This window comes from Populus alba, chromosome 5 (assembly GCF_005239225.2).
Source record: "Populus alba chromosome 5, ASM523922v2, whole genome shotgun sequence".
NCBI lineage: Eukaryota > Viridiplantae > Streptophyta > Magnoliopsida > Malpighiales > Salicaceae > Populus > Populus alba.
Genome location: NC_133288.1, coordinates 8,586,390 through 8,612,104, shown reverse-complemented (window position 1 = coordinate 8,612,104; position 25,715 = coordinate 8,586,390). Strand labels below are relative to the sequence as shown.

The 25,715-nt window shown below is 30.5% G+C and overlaps 2 protein-coding genes across 2 annotated transcripts; both read left to right on the top strand.

Moving 5' to 3' along the window:
• The first annotated feature begins 3,804 nt into the window (after positions 1–3,804).
• Positions 3,805–6,236, top strand: LOC118029926 (NAC domain-containing protein 6-like). The gene is made up of 3 exons (XM_035033914.2): positions 3,805–4,102; positions 4,359–4,618; positions 5,690–6,236. Exons 1-3 carry the CDS (start codon positions 3,952–3,954, stop codon positions 6,035–6,037), a joined length of 759 nt encoding a protein of 252 aa, XP_034889805.1. The 5' UTR covers positions 3,805–3,951; the 3' UTR covers positions 6,038–6,236.
• Positions 6,237–6,844: 608 nt separating this feature from the next.
• LOC118029927 (butanoate--CoA ligase AAE1) lies at positions 6,845–20,731 on the top strand. The gene is made up of 5 exons (XM_035033915.2): positions 6,845–6,977; positions 7,062–7,164; positions 9,656–9,824; positions 9,927–10,151; positions 19,274–20,731. Exons 1-5 carry the CDS (start codon positions 6,845–6,847, stop codon positions 20,729–20,731), a joined length of 2,088 nt encoding a protein of 695 aa, XP_034889806.2.
• The last annotated feature ends 4,984 nt before the right edge of the window (positions 20,732–25,715 follow it).

Here is a 25,715-nt window from a genome sequence, read left to right as displayed (position 1 = left end):
ATTACTTGTATCAAAATGGAAAAACTTGTTAATGATGTGAATTTTGTTTATGCTCTTGCTGTTTGTTAGGAAGATGCTAAAATAAATGAGTTGCTTCCAAATGTGCAACCTTTGCTTCATGAGTTTTCTAATGTGATTATGAAGAAATATCATATGGCCTTTCTCTAATGAGTGATATTTAATAATGTATTAACTTTATTTTGGGTGTTATAATTCCAAACAAACCAACCTATCAAATGAGTCTAATCGAGCATGCAGAGTTATAAAAAGAAGTTAATGAGTTGATTTTGAAGAGCTTGGTAAAGAAAAGTAAAAGACCATGTGTTATGCCTGTTTTTTTTTTTTTTCCCCAAAGATTGATGAATTGTGGAGAATGTGTATTGATGATTTGGTGATGAACAAAATCAGTATTGGCTACTAATTTCATATTCCCTAACTAAATGACTTGTTAGATCAACTTTATTGTGCTACTATCTTTTCAAAGATTGATTTTAGAAGCGGTTATCATCGTATTCGAATGAAAGTTGGTGATAAATTAAAGACAACTTTTAAAACTAGGGATGACCTTTATGAATGGATGGTTATGCCATCTGACCTCTCAAATGCTTATAGTACTTTCATGTGATGATGAATGATGTGTTTAAACTTTTTATTGGCAGATTCATTGTTGTTTATTTTAATGGTATTCTTGTTTACAACAACAATAAAGAGGAGCATCGTAATTACTTGCAATAAGAAAATTAGATTTTTAGTAGTTAAAAGTTATATGCTAATTTGAAAAGGTATGAATTCTTTGCTAGCAGCCTTGTGTTCTTAGGTTTCGTTGTTTTTAGCGAAGGAGTGAAAATGAATTCTAAAAATATTGAAATAATTCTCAACTAGCCATTTCCTTAAACTATTCATGATATTTAGAGTTTTCATGGCTTAGCATTCTTCTATTAGTGTTTCATAAAAAAAATTCATTAACATTATTGCTTCAACCATTGAATATTTGAAAGAATAGTTTCAAGTGAACTAATGAGTCTGATAAAAGTTTTGAAGTTATGAAGCAAAAGATAACCAATTCACCTATTTGTTATCTTCCATATTTTCAAAAAAATTTGAAGTTTAATGTGAAGCTTCTAATAATGACATTGGTGTTCTTCTTAATCAATATAGCAAATATATTGCTTTCTATAACGAGAAACTCAATGATTTATGAACATTCCTTTGGGAGGCATCTCAAGCTAATAGGCAGTGTATGCTATTATAATAATAATTGTATTTTAAGATATTTTTTTATTTATAAATATATAAAAATAATATAATTTTTTATTTTTTAAATTATTTTTTGTTTTAGCACATTAAAATAATTTTAAAAATCCTTTAAAAAAATTAATTTAAAGTAAATAATTTTTTTTAAGAAAATCACGAAACTTCTAAACAATAAAAGACCCAAACTTAACAACTTCAATTCTCTCAAGAATTTTGGGACTTGACCAGTCAAATTGTTTTTGTTCGACAGTCAAAGACAACAAGTTGAGGTAATTTCCAAGATTTGATGGGCTTCTCCCTCGTAAATTATTTCCATGTAAATGAACGCTGACAAGGAGGTAACATTCCTCATCAGAGAAGATGGGATGTTACCGGAATTATTTTCCCCACCAAGTTCCAGTACACCTATGTTTTAATTGTAATTTACCAATAGAATCTGTAATCACGCCAGTCAAGTTAAGCCATTGAGATCTCCTATATCAACTGGAATGCTTCCAAGCACGGGCGGAGTCAGGAATTTTTTTTATCCTAGGCTATAAATAAATATAAAAATATTTTTTAAGATCGATTATTAATTTATGTACATAAATTTTTAAAATTAATAGTAAAGTTTTAATTCAAATATACTATCCAAAATATTAAAAAATAAATTTGAAAGTACATAAAAATAAAGCAAAAATAAAAATAAACTCACTATTAAAGTTACATCCTTCGATGTTTTGTGGAATATAATTCATCTATAATTGAATCTGAATCGATATTGTAACAACCCCTCAACAGGGATAAAATAACAATCTCATGTCAACTGAAAAACAAAGTAATTAATTTTTTTTCCTCTTTTAATTCCTTCTTCATTCACTTGATTCTTCCCTAGATTAATATTTTATAAGTTGGACTTTGTTAGTTTACAAGGTTATTTTCTCACTTTTTTTTTTCTTGGAATTTTTTAATGTTTTTCCCTTAATTTTTTCTATTTCTCTCTCGCCTTTTCTTTTCTTTCTTCTTCTATTCTGCTTCTGCTCAGTCGGCAACATATAAAAGGAAAGAGGAGCTTATTTGTTTTATTTTTTAATGGCAAATAACCATTTTACTCTTAATGAGTCATTTTGCTTTTATTTGACGATCTTTTTTTTTGTTAGCACTACTAAGCTCCGTTCATTCTAAAATCTTAACTAGATTTTATTCAATATATTTTAAGATCCCTCGTAAAATTTCAACTCAATCTGATGGTCGGATTGAAAATTACATCTAATAACGTAAAATTGATCAAATTGTGATTTTTCATCAAATTTCTAAATTTCTCTAAAAATTCTGAAATTTTAACCCAAGCTAAAATATCATATTAGAAGGCTCCACGTAAATTTTCAGAATTTTTTGATAACTTAATTGAGAATTATAAATTATTTTTATATAAAACTAGTTAAAAAAAATATTGATAAAATCTTGACCTAGGCTAAAGCCCACCCTAGCCTTTGGCATGCCTCCGCCTATGCTTCCAAGTATTTGGTTTCTTCCATGGTTGTTCTCTATAGGTTTTCTGAGAAGTTCAAAACCATTTTAGGTAGCAACCCTCCGAAATTGTTATCATTTAAAGACAATTCTTCCAGATTGGTCTGGTGTGCCGGGGCAGAGAGAGAGAACTTGTGTCTTTATCATTACCATTTCCAAGATAATTTACATCATCTATCAGCCATTGTTGTTTCAGAGTTCAGCAACATAAATTGTTCAACGGCGACAGTTTAGCGAAACTGCGCTGATAAAGAGAGAAAAGGGAAGGAAGAGGAGAAAGAAGGAGAAGGGGAAGAGAGGGGGAAAGGGAAAGGAAAGAAAGAAAAAGAATCATGGGATATATTTTATTATTTTTGTTCAAAATTTGAAAGTGAAGTCATAAAGTTTATTTTGAAGACAAAGTTGTTTCTAGTTTAAATATTTGAAAATCAGAGTAATTTTTTTCTTTTATTTATGTTGTTCTTAAATAAATATAAATAAATAAATAAATAAATAAATAAATAAAAAATAAAAAGAATTGATGAATTATTAAATATAAGACGAGCAAGTATATTATTAGTACTCCGTGTATGGAACTAAAACTCTTGAAATTGTCACAAATTTAAAATTTCTAGAAAACTGTTTTAGGTGTTTTTTGAAATTGCCTTTCAAACAATGTTTTATAAAAATTAAAATTTATTTTTTATTTAAAATCAATTATTTTTATATTTTTAGATTGTTTTAATATATTAATATATAATTTTTAAAAATAAAAATAAAATATTATTTTAATATATTTAAAATAAAAAATATTTTAAAAAATAATTATCATACTCTATAGAAAAAGTTGCAATGAAGTTTGGAGCCACCGATCCAAGAAAAGTGGTAGGAAACGAAGGCTAGTCGAGGTGTTTCTATCATTTTTCTTTAAATTATTGGACAATTGAAGTCAAGTCTTGGTCGGGCAATGAAAAGGGTCCTTTTCTCGTCTAAAGTCTTTTACACACCGTGTGAGACCCGCCATTTTTCATAGGATCTTTACCTCAACTCTCTATCTCCAAGCTCCAACAAACATTTTTCATGCATATATAAATAGGGAACCTGCGATACATAAATTGATTGAGCTTTGCTCTCTAGCTTTTGTGCACTCTTGACCAGCTCTAGAAGTCACTCAACTATTGTGTCACCGTAGTAATATCACCAAAAAAAATGGAGTTTGATGGGCTCCCAGGTTTTCGATTCCACCCAACAGAAGAAGAACTCTTAGATTTCTACCTTACAAAGACTGTCTTAGGTCAAGACACGGCTGATATCATCGGTTTCCTCAACATATACAATCACGAACCTTGGGAATTGCCAGGTACTGCTACTGTCATATTATCAATCAATTGCCTCTCCAGTTCTTTATTTTATTTTCTGGGAGCTTGCTGTTTCTGCTAGAACGTGTTTCCTTCAATCTCTGATCAGCTGTTAATTTATCTTGAGGGATGCTGAGGAGGAGGTGTTCATGGACGATTTCATGTGTAGATTCATATTTCTTAAGCCAAAATGTGCACTGTTCTACTTGGAGCATGCATACAAATATTGCTGATCTGGGCTTGGTTTGATTGATACAGGATTATCGAAGATAGGGGAGAGGGAGTGGTACTTCCTCGTGCACAGGGAGAGCGTTCTTGGGAGACCCCGGAGGACAACCGAGAAAGGTTACTGGAAGGCGACTGGTTCCGACCGGCCCATCCGATGCTTGATGGATCCGAAAAGGTTGTTGGGTCATAGAAAAACTATGGTTTTCTACAGGGGAAGAGCTCCACGAGGGAGCAAAACGGATTGGGTCATGAATGAGTACAGATTGCCCAGCAACTGCTACTTATCAAAGGTATTGTTAAGAACTTTCACTTGTTGATTAATCTTTAGGGTATGAATAGGTGGTGGAAAGTCAAGGTAATCTTCTATTTGTTTTCCTTGTGTTTGATAAAAAGAAAAAGACTAATAATTTCGGAAAGCAAAGGTTCAATCCTGTTTCGTGGAAAATAGTTTTTTGAATATTATTTTTTAAATTTTTATGTGTTTATTTATTATTAAAAAAAAATAATCAATAAAAATGCTTTTTAGTCAAAAGAAAACTTGTTTTGGTTTCCAGAAAAATGTTTTTCTTTTATTTTGGAGAGAAAACACTTTTTAAAAGTTAAAAATTCAAAAATATATTGTTATTTGCTGATTCTATCAAATTTGATCCTTGATCTTTTTTATTGATATATATTTTGTTTTTGATTTTTTTTTAATTTCATCCCTTAGAATTTGATTTATATCAAATCTAATATTTTATTTTCTCTTATATTTTTTTTAAATTGAACTTATTTTTATCTATCATACCTGGTTCTCATTCTTTCGATTGCGATTTATTTTATTTGAAATAATTTATGAAATCATATTTTTTTTATTTCATCATATTTCAATTTTTATTTGTAGATTTGGTTTCCATTATTTTAATTGATATTTATTTTATTTAAAATAATTTATGAAATTAGATTTTTTTTTTCAATTTCATCATTCTTCAACCTTTTTTATCTATTAGATTTAATTATCTTTCTTTTAATAAACTTGAAAAAAAATAACAAATTATTTTCTAGTTTATTTTCCATGATATAGTCAAAGACTAGAAAGTATTTTCCAACTTATTTTCCATGACATTACCACGTGTCAAAAAATAATTCACTTTTAAAAAATCTATTTTCCATAGAAAACTACTTTTCAAAGAAGAAGTATTTTCTAACAAACAAACAGGTCCTATAAGTCAAGTGAAACATCAAACCTTGCAAAAATAAAGAGCATGTAATATAATTCGAGGTCAAATTGTGCTTTAATTGCTTGAGAATGCTCACATACACGAAGATGTAAATGAGAAATTTTTTATTGCTGATATTGTTGTTGAATTTATGCGATGCAGGAGATGGTGCTTTGCAAAGTATATAGAAAGGCAACATCCTTGAAGGTTTTGGAGCAAAGGGCAGCTATAGAAGAAATTGTTAGAGCACCTAACATCACATCCTTATCTCCTCTAATGCAAGAGAGTTGCTCTTTTTATGACCACCAAAAGAGCTTCAACAAGCTCTTGTTGGAACAAAATAATGTTGTTCACAAAGTAGAGGGAGTGGCAGTAATAGAAGAAGAAGACAACAAAATTGATTACCCATCCCAAATAATGGGAGTTGGACCCATCAAAGAGAACTACTCCGAGCTTCTGTCACCAAAATTAGCCCTGGATTGGACCATAGATTCATTTTGGCCTAACTAAGGAGACCTAAGCTAGATATCCCTTGACATTTTGCTAGATACTAAGTATTTTTCCATTTAGTTCTTGCATTATACCATTTGTAATTTGGTGGGATTTTCAGTTTGATGTTGGTTGATGTTTATGATTGAAATGGTTAGGGGAAAATAATTTTAAAAATACCAGGTAACTTCTATCTAATTTGGATTGAGCTTTCTAGGAGATGTTTAGAATAATGACAGTGATTGCTTTTTAAAATATTTTTTGCTTTAAAATATATTAAAGTAATATTTTTTTATTTTTAAAAATTTATATTTGATATCAGCACTTTAAAATAATTTAAAAGTATTTTAAAAAATAATTTGAAGCAAAAAAAAATCAAAATTTTTAAAAACTCTAGTTGAAATGCCCTACCAAACACCTATTCAATCTCTTGTACATACTATCAATTATATTCCAAGGCATAATCAATTTTTTCTTTTTAACAGCTTTCAATAAATTATTTATATTCAAACAAATATGTCTACATGAATAATTTTTTAAACTATCATTTTATAAATTTGAATTGAAAAATAATAGTATAGAAAATAATATTTGATTTACCAACCAAGTCAAATCAGTAAGTGTTGAAGCTAAAATCAATTTGTTTGTCCTCTTTAAACACTTTCTCATTAGAAAAGAGTCTTTTGCTAGATAGGTTTGCCAACCAAGGGAGGAGGAGAGTCCTCTGTTAGATCATTGGAAAATGTCCTCCCTTACTGAAGAAATAATAAGCATGATCTGATTCTTGTGGATGAGCTCCTTGCTTATAAGGGCCCAACTTCTAAGAAAATGATGGTGGGAGCTCGTATTCTCATCGAGACAAAGGCTGAAGGGAGCTGTACCCTTCAGGCCAGGAGTCACACTGACTTGACTCCTTCAAAAATGATTGTGGGCGTTGTTACTCGTTTTAAGAGAAAAAAAGGTGTCCACCCTAGGAGGCATATGTTGAGTCCTTGGTAGTGGAGGTGTTTGTCCCTTTATCTTTATTCTTTTTTATGATCACTAGGGCCACAACTATGGAGTTCTCTCTTTAAGGTTAAAGATGCTTTTTCCTTCATGGTTATTGATCGTGCCTCTTTCACCTTTCCTACCCTAAATAAGAATGGGAGGTAAGTCATAAAGGTCATTGTTGGTGAGAGGTCTGGTCTTGGTGAGACGAGCCTTGAGGTGGTGATGTAATTGGAGAGGGTTCTCACCATCCCCTTAGATATCCTTCGATGTCTAATACGAGTTACCACCACCATTTGGCTTTGACTGCTTAAATGCCTTTTAATATAAGAAAATCTTTTTTCTATCATTTTTCTTATTGTGTGTTTTTCACTATCTTTTTGCTAAAGTTTTTGCTCAAACACCCTTTAATTCTTCTTAAATCATAAGAAGAGAAATAAGAAACACAACAAGAGAGATAAAAATATATCTTCTTACCTGATTGATGTTCTTTAACTAAAGTTCTTTTCTTCCTTTCTTAGTTTGTTTTGTGGCCTGGAGTTGATGAAACTAGGCACTTTAATGGTGGCTTGACTTTTACCTTATTGATCTTGTTCCCATTCCTTGTTCACTTTTTCTACTGGCAACCCATTAATTATTAATTTAATTTGTTTTTTGTTCTTGTGTTTGTTGATGATCATTTGGATAATGGATAGTCAAGAATAGATGATCTTAGATTCTGAAGTGATAAAGTCATGCATTTTTTTATGTAGTATTGTCAATAGAAATTTAAATCTATTAACTTGATATTCACTTTTTTTTGTTAGCTTGGGTGTTTAACATTTTGCTTTTATTGAACTCTACTTGGTTGATTTTTTTTTTTTAAAGTTCAATCCTTCAATGCTATTAGTGGTTCAATCTAATTATTTTTTTTATAGAAAAAATGTTGATTTAACACCATTAATTTTTTTTAATGGGGAGAAACTATTATTACTATAGAGGATTTGATTGTTTTTGGGGGTTACTCTATTTTAGGATCCCTTGTTTCATGTTTTGTTGAAAACAAAAAAATAAGAGGTAATTAAAGAGAAATTAGTAGATGCTAGAAATGAATTAGGAATAAGTATAGCTAGGAAAACATGCCATTATACATGGGCGCATATGTTTGTCAAGTTTCATAGTTAAACAAGATTTTCGAATATAAATTTTTGGACTATTTTTTCTCTTTCAAAATTCTAAGTAACTCTTGAATTATTTTTTTTGGTAATCAAGAAACTTTCAATATCCTGAGCATATCAACGCTATTCATTTATTTTATTTTAGACCAACACAGCCAACCAACTTTCAAGTCTATCATGAATCGAATATTAGCTCCAAAGAAGAAAAGATTTTTTTACCGATGTGGTTACATGCTCACAAAGCCACAAACAAAAGAGGCCTTCTCGAATGAATTATATTTATAATGAGATTGCAGCTCGTTTAATGAAACAATAAAAGTAAGACCTTAATATCATATTGTTGTAATTATGACGTATGAATAATCTAGTGCACAATAATGTAATTCAAAACTATGAAACTATGCATGTTTTTTTAGTCATTTTATTATTAAGAACACTTTCAACAACAATTTTAACCAAACACCTTTTAATTGTTTTTTATTCAACAATAATTTCAGTTGTAGTTTTAATCAAACACATATTTGAACCCAACTAACAACAACTAAAACTGATTTTTTAAAACCTATAAAAAATGGTCTATTTAAAGCTCTCAATTTCATTATGCAAGTTAAAAAAGCAGTCATTCCATTCTACCCATTTAAAGTTTAAAAATAAATTGAGGGCATTACACCAATTATTTTACTTATAGAACTTGCACCAAGCTCTAACTATACTGGAAAATTTTTAACGGCAACCAACTATAAAATGGTTTGATTAGTCTTTTTACATTATACCCATGTCAAATCAATGATTTACATATTAGTATCTTTATGTCTCTACAAGAGTTTCCTCTGGCTTTACCCCTTCAAGCATAGATCATCATCTTATACATGTCCCGATATATATATATGCTCTCACTTAAATAGTTCTAAAAAGATTAAGATTGGTCAGCGGTGTAAACCCAAGGCGATCTTGCAAGTCAACTTCCTTGTGCCTTGGTCAAGTTTGAAAACAATACAAATAGGGAGCATATAGGTCGATGGTTAGAGTGTGCATGTGTTAGGGCATGATGAGCTCAAAATATTTACATATTTTGTATTTTATTAGGGTTTTTTAATTATTTTTTATACATATATTTTTCATTTTTAGGCCTAAATTTGTTTATTTTATATTTGTATTGGGGTTGAGTGAATAGTAGCAAAAGGATAAATTCTTCAGAGCAGTCCTTGGTGTTTTGAGGACAACTGTTCTTCTAGTCGGGAAAATCAACTGAGTCTAGTGGCACTAAAAATCTCACTCAAAACGCTACAATTCTTATGTTTATCACTTGGTCTGGATCAACCTGCATCGAAGAGAGATGGATTAAATTGGACGTGTTCATAAAGAAGTAGACAACATTCCATATATTCTTAAAATCTATTTTCATATAGTTTCTGGGAAATTTTATGGTTCACAATTCTTCTAGTTTCTCTTAAAGAAGTTACACCAGTTTTAATGCCAGTTTCAGAACATCTAGATACTGTGTTCCCTTCAATACGAATTCAACATTGGAGGTAGGGAAAGAGTTTCAAAAGCGATTCAAAGAATCAGCACTTGCTGCATTAACATGGCCCTTCAAGTCCCAATATACAGCGAGGATGATCCACCGAGGACGAGGAATTATTAAATGCGTTAATTATGTACAAGTGAAAGCATTTTTCGATATAAAAAAAGAGACATGGGCTGACTTATGATGCCATAGATTCCCCCTCTGTATTTATAAGCATTCCCCTGTATCGCATTCGAAGAACATCCCTCGAGAAACGTCAGAAATGGAGGGAATTTATCACTGCCCTGCAAACTACGTGCCCTTGTCACCAATAAGTTTCCTAGAGAGGGCTGCTACCGTTTACGGGGATAAAGTTTCCATTGTGTATGGCAGTAATGTCAGGTTTTCATGGAAAGACACATTTGACAGATGTGTCAAGGTTGCTTCTGCTTTGGTTCAGTTGAAGATTTGCCCAGGTGATATTGTAAGTTTTGCTCTCCACACCTAATTTGTTATGAATTCTTGTCAATATCTATTATATTTCTTGCAAATATATTGTTCAGTGTCTCCTGTTTTTTTAGCCAAATCGCCATTGTTGAGAGGATGCTTGTCAGCGTTGTAGATGATAGCGTTTTATGCCATAAAATGTTTGGTGAAGTGTCTCGCTTTCGAGTGCTTGAATAGCTATGTTTTGATGAATAGACCTAGAAAAAAAAAACCTAACAGGACGTCACTGAGGCTAAAAAAAAGACTTGCTAATTAATGTCAAGCCCTAAAGTCGAACCACTTAAATCGCGACATGCAAGAGAGTCTGAGAAGATATTAACAAAGACGACGACTCTCTCTTAGTCTTCTCATATTGATTTTTCTTTTTCTTTTTACCAATTCTCGGCTTGTTTCCTTCCTGACAATCTTCTGTCTTTTCTTGTTCTTTTGAGACTTTGGCCTATTGATTTGTTTACTCCCTCCTCTTTTAAGTGATACAAGTTTTTTTTTTTTTTTTTTTTAAATAAGAATTTTATATCGAGCATTGAAGCTGATCAGGGTATAATAAGATTCTCTAAATATAGAGAATAAAACGGTTTGATATGCCATATTAAAGTTTTAGAAAACATGTAATGAAGATTTTATAAGGAAATTAAAGTTCTATATATAATTCACATCTTGTACTTGAAATTCTTTTAAAATCCATGAAAACAAGAAATATACAATTTTTTAAAAGGAAATTATTAAATAAAGTAGACTAAAACATCACAAAAACATCATATTTTAGTGGTAAAAACAAAAGGGACAAAACATTAAAAAAAAATTGAAAAAGAAAAATATCATCACCAATGACAACATCTAAAAAAAGATCTAAAACTACTCAAGAAACTCTCAAAATATTAGAGAAGGGAAGAAAACTTAGTTTCTCTTGCAAGGGAAAAATGTATTTGCTAATATTTAGTATATGCTAATGACGCTCATTGATTGATAATTGCTTAATCATAAAAATCATATGTTAATTCATTCAGTTTATTTATTTAAACTTGATTTGCATGCATATACTAATATGTAAAATATTAACAGAAGGGGAAATCATTGTTACCTTCGTCAGAAAGTATATATTGTTATTGCAATAAAATATATATTTTTAATTTTATTTTTTAATATTAGTTTTTTATAATTGATTTTTTTAATTCTATCCTTCAACATTTAAGTTAATTAAAAATTAAATTTTATAATTTGTTTTTGTTTATTTTCTAAAATTTTATCCCAATCTGATAAACTGAGTCAAAGATTTGACGGATTAAATTGAGTTGACTTGAGTATTTTTTTTTATCTTTTTTAATTGATTTTATTTTTCAATTTCATCTCTCAATGTTGGATTGATTGAAAATTAAATTTTATAATTTGTTTTAATGTGTTTTTATTGGGTTATCCTAGTCTCATGATCTAGTTTTAAAAGGTTAACTTGAGTTTTTTGTTTGTTTTTTTTAGTTGATTTTTCTCAATTTTATTTTTCAACACTAAATTGATTGAGAATTAGACTTTAATTTTTTTTTTATTTTGTTTTTTATAAGGTTATCACAATAGATACTTTAATTTTTTTTTTAATTTGTTTTTTATAAGGTTATCACAATCTTACAATCTAAATTACAGATTTTACATATTAATTTAAGTTGATCTACGTCGATTCAATAAGTTTCGTCTCGATATTTTTTTTTAAATATCATTTTAAAATTCAATTTATGTTTTTTTTTATTCAAATTATCTTTAAATTTATCAAATTAACTGAATCATATTAGATCAATCTCAACAAATATTTTTTTTGGAAAGATGTTAATAATATTTGAATATTTATTTAATTTAAAAAAATAATAATTTGACCAAAAGTACAGCACAATAAATAATCTAGTATAGTCTAAGAGGTAGGTGGTCCCATTGACTTACAAAGCAAAGTCAAGAGGTTACTTTGAACGTGCCATCATGTGCAAGTGCATCTTTTCTTGCATGTAAATTGCATCCAACGTGTCTTTGATTACATTAACAGATGCTTATCTAATCATGCTCAATATTATAAACAAAAACAAAAATAAATGATATATATATATATATATATTCACCATCTGCTTCATTGACCCATTCCACCAGAAAATCAAAACGCATACTCTAGAACGTTACAAGAATAAAACGCTGGCAAATTAGTAGTGTCTTGCACGTCTCCTCCTTTTGACGTTATTTTGCAATATGTTGCACTTTGTTTTTTTTTTTTTTAAAAAAAAAAAAACCTACTAATTTTTATGTTCTTAGAAAGTTATTTATTTGGTCCTTTCGGAAAATTTAGTTGATGAAATTTTATTCTTACCTATTATTATGATTCATGGAACTAAAATGATTCGGTGAAGCTGAATGCCTTTAAAGAATATCATTATTAGATTTCAAGGGTTTGTTATAAATATTACCAAATTTTTGTTCAAATAAATTGATTTTACTACAAAATTTACTTTGTAAACTATTTTGTCTGGTATAAAAAAATATTAATGTTAAAAAAATAATATAAATTATATTTTAAAATTTAATCTAAAATTTTAAAGTTTTTTTTAGTTTAGAAGGTTTTTTGACACGGTATAACAATCTCATTCACCAAGTGGTTATGAATTTAAATCTCAATACTTTATTTTATTTGATAAAAACTAAGCACAAATTAGTATGATCATATACAAATTTCAAGCCTAAATTTTTTTTACTTAAATAAACATTTTAAATAATAATATAGATCATATTTTAAAATTTCATTTACATACTTAAGCTTCTAAATGTAAATGATTATCTGATAATATAACAACTAACTTTTTATTATTGTCTTATCTGATAGTATAACAACTAACCTTTTATTATTATCTTTCATCTTATTGACTACATAACAAAATTTATTCCAGCATTTATATCATTTACCTACTCACTACATAACAAAATTTATTCCACCATTTATATCATTTACCTACTCACTACATAACAAAATTTATTCCTACTCTCAAACAATTTATTCCTACTCTCAAACCCATGTATACTACTATTCATATTTTGTTACAAATATATATACTCTTTAAAATGTCTTGAATTTGTTATTTCCAATTATATGATAAGCATAAGGTTTTAGATAATCATCAAATCACAAACAATATAAATTGTAAACTATATATTAGAGAATAAGTTCAAATTAAATATTGCAATTAATTTTAATTATAATAATAATAATTATTATTATTATTATTATTATTATTATTATTATTATTATTATTATTATTATTATTCTACAGCTTGTTTTGTAGAATTAGTTGCTGAAAATCTAATTCTTATTTTATCAAAATTATGGAATTAAAAAGATTTAGCTTACTATTTTGACTTTAAAGAACATACTTACTATATTTTAAGGGATTGCTACGTAATCTTTCAATATAGTATTTTTATAGTTTTGTTGCATTACATAATTTTCATTTTGTCTTTTTTTTTTTTGTAACACTTTCATTCTCTACTTTAAGCTTTAAGTTCAAATTTGTTAAACTTAATGACACCTCTTCTAAAATTTATTTAGGATCCAACATTGCCTACATATAACAATAATTAGAAGAAGAAAAACGGACTTAGAGTGTGTTTTGTATTGCGATAGTTGTTGTGGTTTGAAAAAAAGTTGTTTTATAAAAAATACTTTTAGTTGATGTTTGTTTGAAAAATTAGGTGTTTGATTAAAACTGTGATTGAAATTGAGGTTGAAGAAAAAGTAGTTTAATGTGTTTGGTTAAGAATGCTTTTAAAATTGAGGTTATAAAAATAATTTTAAAAAATATATATTAATATTGATGGTTTTAAATTTAAATATTGTAGAATTAATTACTCATATTACATCATAAAATAAATAATATTTTATATCAAAAAATTTTATTATTCCATTAAACTTTTTATAATTCCATTACGTACAAAATTCATCCAATAAAAACAACTGTTTTCATAATTTTTTGAGCGTATAATAAAATTAGATAAAATGTTATTAGGTATAAAATTGATATTATAGTGTGAGTGAATATAATTCATTGTAAACTAGTTTTTTTAAAAAAAAAAAACTGTTAAAAAAATTAACACATTGAAAAAAAATATTATTCACGTGAACAATGCAAGTGAATTGCATTGTTCATTAAGTAAACAATGCAATTCACTCGTGAACAATATGAGTGAATTGCATTGTTCATTGTTTTTTAAGTGAACAATGCAATTCGCTTGCACTGTTCACATGAATAGTGTATCAATGTACATTATTCATGCTAATTGCATTGTTGAGTGAACAATGCACAAGAAGCAGCATTTTGCTGCCTTTTCTTTTCCTGCATCTCAGACGCAAAAACATGTAGGCCTATACACAGTAAACTGTGTATTTTTCTTTACTAAACAGGTTGCAATTGCGTTTTAAACAAAACGCAGATGCAACCTCATTACCAAACATAGTCTAAATTGCCCACAAAGTTGCTGCTTTATGTTTTAGTCAAATGGTTGAAAATTTTCATTTGTATCCTTATGTTTTGTTCACTATTTTTTTTTTGTGTGGAAAATGTCACCTCTCTATCAAGGTTTCATCCATTTTAACAAACTCAAATGCATATCATAACCACATGATCCAACCAACCGAGGAGGACTCATGGTTAAGAGTAGCTAGTAAGTGATGAGTCTGACTTAGAAAATCTTTGGTCAAACTTGATGATGTTCTAAAAACTTCGAGTAGCTTAGGAATAAATCAAGGTATCTAGTAGCTTGATGTGGAAAGTCTAGGTGAATGGTATGTAGTGTTTGATAAGTCAAGGTGGTTTGTGCCTCGTGCCTAGTAAGCCGGGGTGACTTGTAGTTGATACATGTAAAAGATATCTTTTGATGGATGTAAGGACTCTTAGATGCTCAAGTTAACAACTTTATAGAGAGAGAAAGTGCAATGATATTTTAAAGAGAGAGACTCTGAAAATATATGCTAAAAATATTGAGAATAAAAAGAATATGAACCTTGAACTTGGTGGATTCAAGAAGTATTTATAGTAGACAAATATTATCCTTTTTGTGGAGAGGAGGGGTTGAACAGTCATTTTACCCATATAAATTAATGTGGTATAGTAAGTTGTATTCCACTCAAAATAATATGTATTTTAAAAGGTAAAGAGGAGCGAACCTATGATGACGCCTATACATAGAAAAGTTTATAAAAGGTGAAAAGGGATGGATTCATGGTAACGCCCATACATAAAAAAATTTATAAGGGGCGAAAAGGACCAAACTGATGACAATACATATACTTAGAAAAATTTATATGGGGCGAAGGGGAGCGAATCTATGGTGACACCCATACTTAGAAAAATTTATAAGAGGTAGAGGGTTTCTAACGGGTTAAGGGAAAACTCCTTAAGAGTCATTCCTTATAATAGTGTGAGGCTTGGAAGCCCCATACTAATATAAGATCATACTGGAGAGAGGGAGGCTCGTGGCCTCTTAGTCAATGGTGTGAGGCTGAGAAGCCCTTACCGAAGAAAGATCACACTAGAGTGGGAGGCATGTAGCCTTTTTGACAATGGTTTAAGGTTTAGGAGCCTTTCTATTTGAAAGTGGTTGTATTGAAGTGTGAGAGGTATGCGACCTCCCTAAGACAACAGGGGGCATGAAATCCTCCTATTAAAGAGTGTTCAATAGAGTGCAGGAGATATGTGACCTTCCTAGAATGACATAAGGTGTGTGATCACAACACTAAAGAGTTATTATTTTTGGAGTGGAAGACTTATGGCTTCCTTGACAATGGTATGGAGATTGGAAAACCCTAATTAAAGAGAGATTGTTCTTGAGAGTGGGAGATCTAAGATCATCCCTAGAGATAAAGTGAGGCACGAGAGCCCTTTTCGCGAGTTGTGCCAGTCCAAGACTACACTAGAGAGCGAGAGATCTTAGATCATATATGGGGACATTGTGAGACCTAGGAGCCCCACTAAGAAGTTGTGTTAGTTCAAAATTGCACTAGAGAGAGAAAGATATGAGATCATATCTATAGAGCGAGAGATCCGAGATCAATACCTGAAGATTGTATGAGGTCTAAGAGCTTCATTGGAGATTTATGCTAGTCTGAGACTAAACTTGAGAGACGAGAGATTTGAGATGAATCATAAGAGATTTTTTAAGGCTTGAGAGCCTTATTAGAGAGTCGTGTCAATTCGAGATTACATTGGAGATCTGTAGATAGAAAATATATGTCAAAGATATATTTGTCACAAATTAAACTTACTTTCTATTAAGTATAATGTATACTTAGGTGATATATTGGGCATTAAGGAGCCTGTGGAGTTTGGCTTGAAACAACATAATTGGCAACTGAGGTTCATCTTGCAGTAGTTAGAGGGAGCGTGTTTGGAGTACCAACTATATGCATGGGTATGTAATGGCACGAGCAACCCCTAGAGGGATTTGGCGAGTATGGAGGAAAAATACTCTTCTAAAGGTCATTCTGCCCAAGCTTTTCTTGGTAGTGCAATGGCCTATAGGTGCTGAGAGCGACCAATAGCAATGGTGATAGGGATAAGTGTGTTACCACAGGTGCCAAAACTTGCTAGAGTAACAAGGTATGATTTTGTCTTTAGGTTGCCAACATAACTTAAGTAAAGACATGCATCTGGTTGATAAGTTGTTGAAGGTATAGATGGACAAAAGTGCTAACAATGGTGGTAACAAATATATTTATCACACGCCTTGGCCCAAGTGTGTCTTGGTCATGTGCCATGGAATGATCTAGAAATTTTAAAAACTAATGGCTTTTTTATCAACTTCTCATAGATAGCACCAATGATAATGTCCTAAAAAATTCAAGTATCTTAGGAATAAGGCTTATGTGTTGGATAAATTTTTAATCTCTTAGTTCTACCAATTTGATTAACCAATATATCTAGTAGCTTGATATGGAAAGCACATGTGGTTGGTAGCTAGTGCTTGGTAAGCCAAGGTGGATAGTGCCTAATAAGCTAAAGTGGCTTGTAACTGGTACCTGCAAAAGATCTCTTTTGATGGATGAGGAGACTCTCAAATGCTTAAGTTAATAACTTTGTAGAGAGAAGAAATACAATAATATTTTAGGGAGATAGATTCTGAAAATATATATGCTAAAAATATTGAGAATGAAGAGATTGTGAATCTTGAACTTGGTGGATCTATGAGGTATTTATAGCTAATGAATATTATCCTTTTGTGGAGATGAGGGGGGCTGAAAAGTCATTTCATCCCTATAAATTAATGTGGTATATTGAGTTGTATTTCACTTAAAATAATATGTATTGAATTAATATAAAATATTAAAGAACCTGGGGGTCTTGCAAAATTAGTGATAGAATCGATTGGGGTCCTAGAAAAATTCTAAAAGGAGTGTTGGGCTCAAAGGAGTTGCATGATCCGGTTAGAAATGAAAAATAAGTTCAAACACGCTACTTGAGCCCAATCACATTGGGCTTAAGCACATGCTCAAGTCTGTGAAGATGTTAGGGACACGCAGTGTTCGGGGTGCTGGAAATGTGTCTAGCACCTGGTGCTATTTGGGCCTATTTCTGCCAGGCTCAACCAGGGGATTGAACCTAGTGTTGTGGGCTAAGTTTAGATGTTGAACCCGTGGATAGCTGGAACCAAGTACATTACTTGGCCTTGTTTTTTAATATTTAAGCCTTTGGAAGGCTTTTATAGCCCATAAAATTTGGTTTTATCAAAACTAAAGGCTCTGTTTGTTTGCTGGAAAGTAGTTTTCTTTTGGAAAGTGAATTTCGAGGAAAGTGAATTCCGGGAAAGTATTTTCCGATGTTTGGTAGTGTAATGGAAAATGAGTTGGAAAACACTTTCTAGTGTTTGGTTATGTCATGGAAAATGAGCTGGAAGATAACTTATTAATATTTTATTTTTCTCAAGTTTATTAAAATAATGAGGAACAAATCTTACAAATTAAAAAGTTGAATGAGAATGAAATTGAAAAAAAAAATAATTTCATAAATTATCTCAAATAAAATAAATAATAATCAAAATAATAGAGATCAAATCTAAAAAATTAAAAAAAAAATGAAAGATGAAGAAATTAAAATAATAATAATCAACATTTCATAAATTATTTCAAATAAAATAAGTAACAATCAAAAGAATGAGGACCAAATTTGATAGATAAAAAATTTCAATAAAAATATGATAAGGAAAAAGCAAATAACAATTATAAAAATAAGGACCAAAGTTAATATAAAAATAAAATTTTAAGAGATGAAATTGAAAAATAAATATTCAAAACAAAATATATATAGCAATCAAAAGTTTGAGGATTAAATTTAATATAATCAGCAAATAATGACATTTCTAAATTTTTCACAACTTCCAGAAAGCATTTTCCCTCCCAAATTTTTCAGGAAAACACTTTCCTGAAAACCAAGCCAAATTTTCTTTTTACTGGAAAGTGTTTTCCATTGACCAACTTTTCTACTGGCAAACAAACACAAGAAAGTTTGGAAAGTAATTTCCCGGAAACCACTTTCCGGAAAACAAACACAGCTAAAAGAAAAACACTTTCCTGAAAACCAAGTCAAATTTTTCTTTGACTAGAAAGTATTTTCTATTGACCGGAAAGTGTTTTCCGTTGACCAACTTTTCTAATGACAAACAAATACAGGAAAATTTAAAAAATAGTTTCCCAAAAACTACTTTCCGGAAAACAAATATGGCCTAAATGTTGATCGGTGAAGACAAGAAACCTTTTAAGTATAGACGACTACGTGTGCTTGAAATTTCATTCTTTTATCAGGTGGTATTTAATGTTATGTTATGTGAGATTCCATTTGTTAATGAATGGAGCCTCAATGGAACGATGACATTCCAAGAAAATAATTAGTATAAGAAATTAAAAAAAAAAATTAACTAGAAACTAAGTTTCCTTTGATCAAAAAATTCAGAAGAGATTTGGTCTATTATTCATAAACTTCACGTCATCTCAAGTTATTCTACCAATGTTTTGTCACTGGATCTTACATGTTGCCAAAATGATAATGAAATCTCTCGTTATTTCTAATAGTTGTCTTCCATGACCAGGTTGTAGCTTTGGCCCCTAATGTTCCGGCACTTTTTGAATTACATTTTGGTGTTCCGATGGCTGGGGCAGTTATTTCTGCGCTTAACACCAGGTTAGATGCATCCACATTGGCTTTGGCATTAGAACAACTGGAGGCCAAACTCATTTTTGTGGATTACCAGTTCACTGATGCTGTGCTTAAGGCACTGGACCTCCTCTCTCAGAAAAAAGTCAACCCACCCCACCTTGTGGTGATCCCCGAGTGTGACAAATCTTCTTCAATGGACCACAAACACATTGCCAGTGACCTGGATTACAATTGTCTTCTTGAAATGGGGAGAGATGATTTTAGGATAATCCGACCGAACAACGAATGTGATCCGATCTCAGTGAATTACACTTCAGGTTCAACTGGAAAACCTAAAGGAGTGGTGTACAGTCACAGAGCTGCCTATCTCAACTCCTTGGCTGAGATTTTCAGATTTGACATGAGACAAATGCCAGTGTTTCTATGGACAGTGGACATGTTTCGTTGCAATGGATGGTGCCTTACTTGGGCAATGGCTGCCCTCGGTGGTACCAATATCTGCCTCAGAAATGTCTCGGCAGAAATCATATTCGATGCAGTATCTCTTCACAAGGTAACTCACTTCTGCGGTCCACCAGCTATTTTGAACACCATTGCAAACGCACCAGCTAGAGCTAGTTCCCAAAGTCCATTTCCGTGCAGTGTTAATGTTGTTGTGGCCGGATCATTGCCGAGTTCAGAGATTCTCACCAAGGTTGAAGGTTTGGGATTTAATGTGTATCATGGTTATGGCATGACAGAAGCTCTTGGTCCAGCAACTATCAGGCCATGGAAACCTGAATCGGATTCTACGTTCGAAACTGAACAAGAAGAAATCAGGAGGCGTGAAGGACTACACAACCTCTTACTTGAAGGGGTTGATGTAAAGGATCCAAAGACCATGGAAAGCGTACCGAATGATGGGAAAACCATTGGTGAAGTGATGTTTAGAGGCAACATTTTGATGTCAGGGTACCTGAAGAGTACAGAAATTACTCAAGAAACCTTAAAGGGTGGGTGGTTTCATACAGGAGACCTTGGAGTAAGGCATCCGAATGGTTACTTACAAATGAAGGACCGAGCTAAGGACATTATCATCTCAGGGGGAGAGGCTATAAGCACATTAGAGGTGGAAGCAGTATTGTTAGGTCATCCAAAGGTTTCAGAGGCTGCCGTTGTTGGACAGCCTGATGCTCTTTTGAGTGAGGTGCCATGTGCATTTGTGAAATTGAAGGAAGGTTTTGGTGCTAGTGCTGAAGAGATTATTCAGTTCTGCGGCGATCAGTTGCCAGACCTTATGATTCCAAGAACTATAGTGTTTGGGGAATTACCAGTCAATTTCTCTGGAAAGGTGCAAAAATTTGCTATGAGGGAGACGGTGAGTGCCAACACCAGCCTTGCCAATTGTTGAAGGTAGTTTTTTGCCAATTGTTGAAGGTTCTATGGCATGCCCTCCTTCCTCCATTCACAGATATCATGGTTCGGCTTCCCTCTCTTGGATTATGCAGCTTGGCATATCTCTACAAGAGCTTGATCAAGGAGATGGCATTGTTATTGTATTTATACAACATGCGAAGCTGTTTTATGATGACTTATCGGTGACTTATTGGTGGTGGGTGTCCTCTATCTATGTTATCAAAACAAAAACAAAAATAATTGCAATTATTTAAGTTTGATTTTGTTCAACTAAAAGTATTATGATTACTTGATATTATTAAATGCATCTAGAATGAATAAACCTATAAAAGAAAGTAACAAACAAAAATTGAAACACATACAAAATTAAACTATATAAATTTGTTGTTACCCACATTGGACCTCATAAAAAAACAAGAAAAGAAAAAAAAAATCCAAAATACAAGAGGATATAAAGGAAGAAAGCCTAGAAGATTATCTATTTTGGTGGTGAAGGATCAAAATGTACAAGATTAGTAAAATTGGCCCATTGGTGATAATATTTTTATTTGGGGTAAAGAAATATAAATTTGAATAGATAAGGACTCAATGAGAATTTTGCAAAGCTTAATTAATTTTATTGAGGACTTAATTGCAAGAAAAATTGATTTTTGAAATCAAGTCAGGTTTCAATTGGAATAAATTAAATTCTGGGGTCGAATTGCTATTTTAAATAGTTATTTTGATCAAATATTAGGGCTTAATTGCATAAATTTAAAAGTTTGATGAGCATTTAGCGACTTAATTGAAGAACCCTAAAACCAAGAACCAAACTAAAAAAACATGTGAATCCAAGGGTTGAAATTGATTAAATCATGGGTCAAATTGAATAAATTGAATGTTTTTTTCATCAATTGAAGGTCAAAATACATAATTTTATAACCAAGGACTAAAATGAAACGAGCAATCAACCTTTAGGCTGATGATTGAGTTTTGCATGGTTGATATTGTATGAAATTAAGAGTTTAAGAAGTAATTACAAAGAATAGAGACTAAAGTGAAATTGTCAAATACCAGATGAAAAACCTTAATTTCTAGGGTTTAACCTAGATGACATGTTGTTTGGTTACTGTTTAGTTTCTTATTGGCAGTTTTGGTTGATCGAATATCCTTCTTTAAACAAATGAATGGAGCTTCTCCGATCATTTATGGGAATGTAACAACCATAATTCAATTGAGAAACACCCTCTCTACAAAGATCAGCTACTCTCATCAAATCTTTATATCTTATTTTCTTCAATGAAGTTAACAATATCTTGTTCCCAGTGGCAAAGCCAGGATTTTTTAAATGAGGGGGAAAATCACTAACAAATATTTGATATTATATGCTATACAAACATGTGTTATATAAAGAAATTAATTTGAAATATATATACCAACTCAAGTCAAGTAAAGTTAATTTAAGAATACTTTTAAAATAAAAAATAAAAAAAACTTACATTATAATTGTTCTTTTCGAGATTTTATATTTTAAAACTGCTTCATAATGATTTTATTTTTAATCTCATTAAAAATATATTTCTCGATATATACAACAAACTTTCATTTATCTATTTTTAAATCTTCCAAGAACTAGGAAAGTTCTTAGCAACAATTCTATGCTGATATATGGTACATAACATCTAAAATCATAGCTTAAAAAGGTTGTCATAAATTGATGTAGTTCTTGATGACTTGTTGTTTTGTGCAAGTAAATTAAACATAAATATTAAATACTTCATTTTTAATAACTAGTAAATTTATCATCATCATTTTTCATGTAAAATTCATAGCAAAATACTTATCAATTCATCAAAACTTATTTCAATTCATATCTATTAGCATATAATATTAACCATACACATTAATTCAACAAACCCATAAATTATTATAAACCCTAACATTTTCAATAACTAATTATAAAAGAAATAAAACTAAAATTAGAAATGAAACAAATAGAAAAGATGAAAGCATAAAGCATAAGAGGTTACGTGCTTAACTAATTAATAGCTTAGGGCTTGAAGATAAATTTTGTAGAAAAGAGAGAGGTAGGGACAATAGTGAAAAAAGTAAAAGAGTTTGGATCAATTAGCAGCCAACAAAGAAAATTAACCCTGTAAAGCTATTATATTAATATTGTAATATAAAAACATACGCTCAAAAAAAGAAGATGATGGGGGCAATTTCCCCCTCTTGCCCTATTATGGCTCCCCCATTGCTTGTTTCCAATCGGCCATCACTATAATTTCAAATTCTTGATTGATCGAGTTGACACATTTAAACGAATGAATATGGAGTTATAGTCCTTCAAATTGAGCATGAATAGATCCAAACAAGCTTCTTGATTTCCAAGTTTGAAAAAATCATCAAAATCTCTAAAAATTAAGTTTGTTGTAAAACCATCATCTTAAAACCATTGAAAGACAGAGGTTCCAACTGTTTCAAACCCTTAGAAAATGAAAAAAAAAAACATGGAGAAACACACTGTGAAAAGATCTTAGTGTGAAGGTTCAAGAGCCTAATATAGAAGGTCTAACAAGCTTTGGAAGGAAAAGATAGTGAAAGGGAAAAAATGAAAGAAGAGAGAAGGAAAACAATTGTTTATAGTCAGCAAGCTTGAAGAAGGTATAACCATGTAAAAGTTCAAGAGTGGAGTCTATGTAACCTACTTATTCATGCTTTATTAATATTTAAACCACTTTTTGATGTTGTTTAAACTCATCTTGCATTTTTAGATTGATTTTAGTGTTAGAATAATCTGATGTTTTTCCAAAAAAAAAAAAAAATAGTTCTTTTTGTTTTTCTCATTGTTTTAAACATATTGTAGATTGCTCAAGCTTTCATTATGATAGTTTATTTTAGTTTTATCAAGTTCTTAAGACCTTTCAAACCTGAAACCAGTAGGTGATAGTTTGTAGGCGATAGTTTGTAAGCTGTACTCTATAAGCAATAACTTTGTAGGCAATAGAATAGTAGGCAGTAGTTAAGTAAACATGTATTTTCCTTTGAAATTAGTAAGCTTGCAGTTTCAATTCCATATACCAAAAATATCAAAGAGATGTTTCATTATCTAAAAGTTTCAATTCATGGATATAATTATAATTATACTATGAATCACTCTATCAATATAAGTATTCATTTTCTAGGTTATGGAGTTTACTTTACATTCAAGTTGTTTTAATTATTTAGTTACTTTTTTAGTTGAACTACTATTTGTGTAAAATGAATTTAATCATATTCATACTCGTGTAATTCTGTAATACAAATTTGAAATTACTCGAGTAGATCTAAGAGTAAATCTAAAGTTCAAACTAATTAACTTAGAACTCTATAATTCAAACCAGTTAACTTAAAATTACAATCTTAAGTTGCAAAGTTCTTTTAATTGAAGCAGATACAAAAGAACTTACATCAAACATAACTATTGATCGAAGATACCACTTTAAAATTATAAATACACAAGAAGGAAATTTTATCATAATTACAAGAAAACTATTAAAACAATCCAAAATTAGCAAGCAGACATGATGAATAGAAATAAAAATAGAAAAGGAGAGAGTTTTATAATTTTTTTTATTGGGAGGAGAAGAGGAACAATCACAAGCCAGCCATACGTAAGCAAGAAATTCAAGTTAAGTTTCTTCTTTATGTATATAGCTTGGTATATAAAAGAAAAAACAATTGTCACCGCCAAATTAAGTTGTTGGATTAAGAAAAGAGCGAAATGAAGTGAAGTGACACCAGAAAGACAACTCTACCTTTCTTTACATATATAGTTTAGTATAAACATGATTTTTTCAAACTTTAAAGTTGTTAATGCATTTTGGGTTACGTTTGGGTTGAGTTTTGGGTAAAGTAATTTAGTAACTATACTCAATTAAAACCCGAGTTTTTGCCTTTGAGTTTTACCCAAACTCGATTGAATAAAAAAAATTATATTCATTTAATTTGATTAGTATCCATCAAGTTTGAGTAAAATTATCATCTCTAAACATATCAAAAATAGTTAACAAGTTATTTTAGGATCATTTTTTTTTATTTGTGTATAAAAGAACTAGTGGTAAATAATTTCATTCATATATCAAAATAAGTTTTTCTATGTTAAGTTTAAAGTAAATTATCCACATAAAAATTAAAACCATGATTATAATATCATATTTGGATTGAGAGGTCAACTTATTAATTTAAAGCTTGAGTAGTACTGTTTTAGTGGAAAAATCTTATTTTTTTATAAAAAAATATTGTTTTGAATAATTGTTTTTTAAAAAACTTGGGCTCACACTGACTAACATGTTTGATGTATGATTAAGGGATTTGATATGTGTTCTAGGCTACTCAAATCAAGTATTATAATTATGATTAAAATATGAAATAATACCTTTAAGAATGAAATAACTTACACATGAAAAGTTAAATACCAAGAACTTTGAAGATTCATCTCTTCCCATGGTGAAGAATAAATTGTTTTTGGATCAGAAAGAGCAATCCAATACGAATTCACTTACCTAATTTCTGAGAACTTCATAAGTTAAATATTTCAAGAGGTGTTTCTAGACTCCAATTAGGGCTCCATACTTGTATTTAATTAAGTTTTTTTTTTATTTATTTTTTAAAGAATGATTGTTGGCAAAACGAGAACAATTATTGAACCGACTAGCATTATTTTGGGCACAGAAATGATGCATGTGTTATGAATAGAATTTGGAGGCCAGGTGGAAAGAGGATACGAAGAAAAGGTCAAGAGATCATCGTCACTGCATTGATAATGCTAGGCCATGTTGAAAATTGCCATGTTCTGATTGATGGATGACCTTTCAAGAAATGGCAGCCTCCTCTTCTTTCTCACTCAGCCACGAGGCTCCAACGATCATGGCTGTTGGCTTTACAGCTCATTAATTTAACAAATTTATTCTCACGAATCCCATTCATGATTCCAACCATATTACTTCTTCACTTAATTT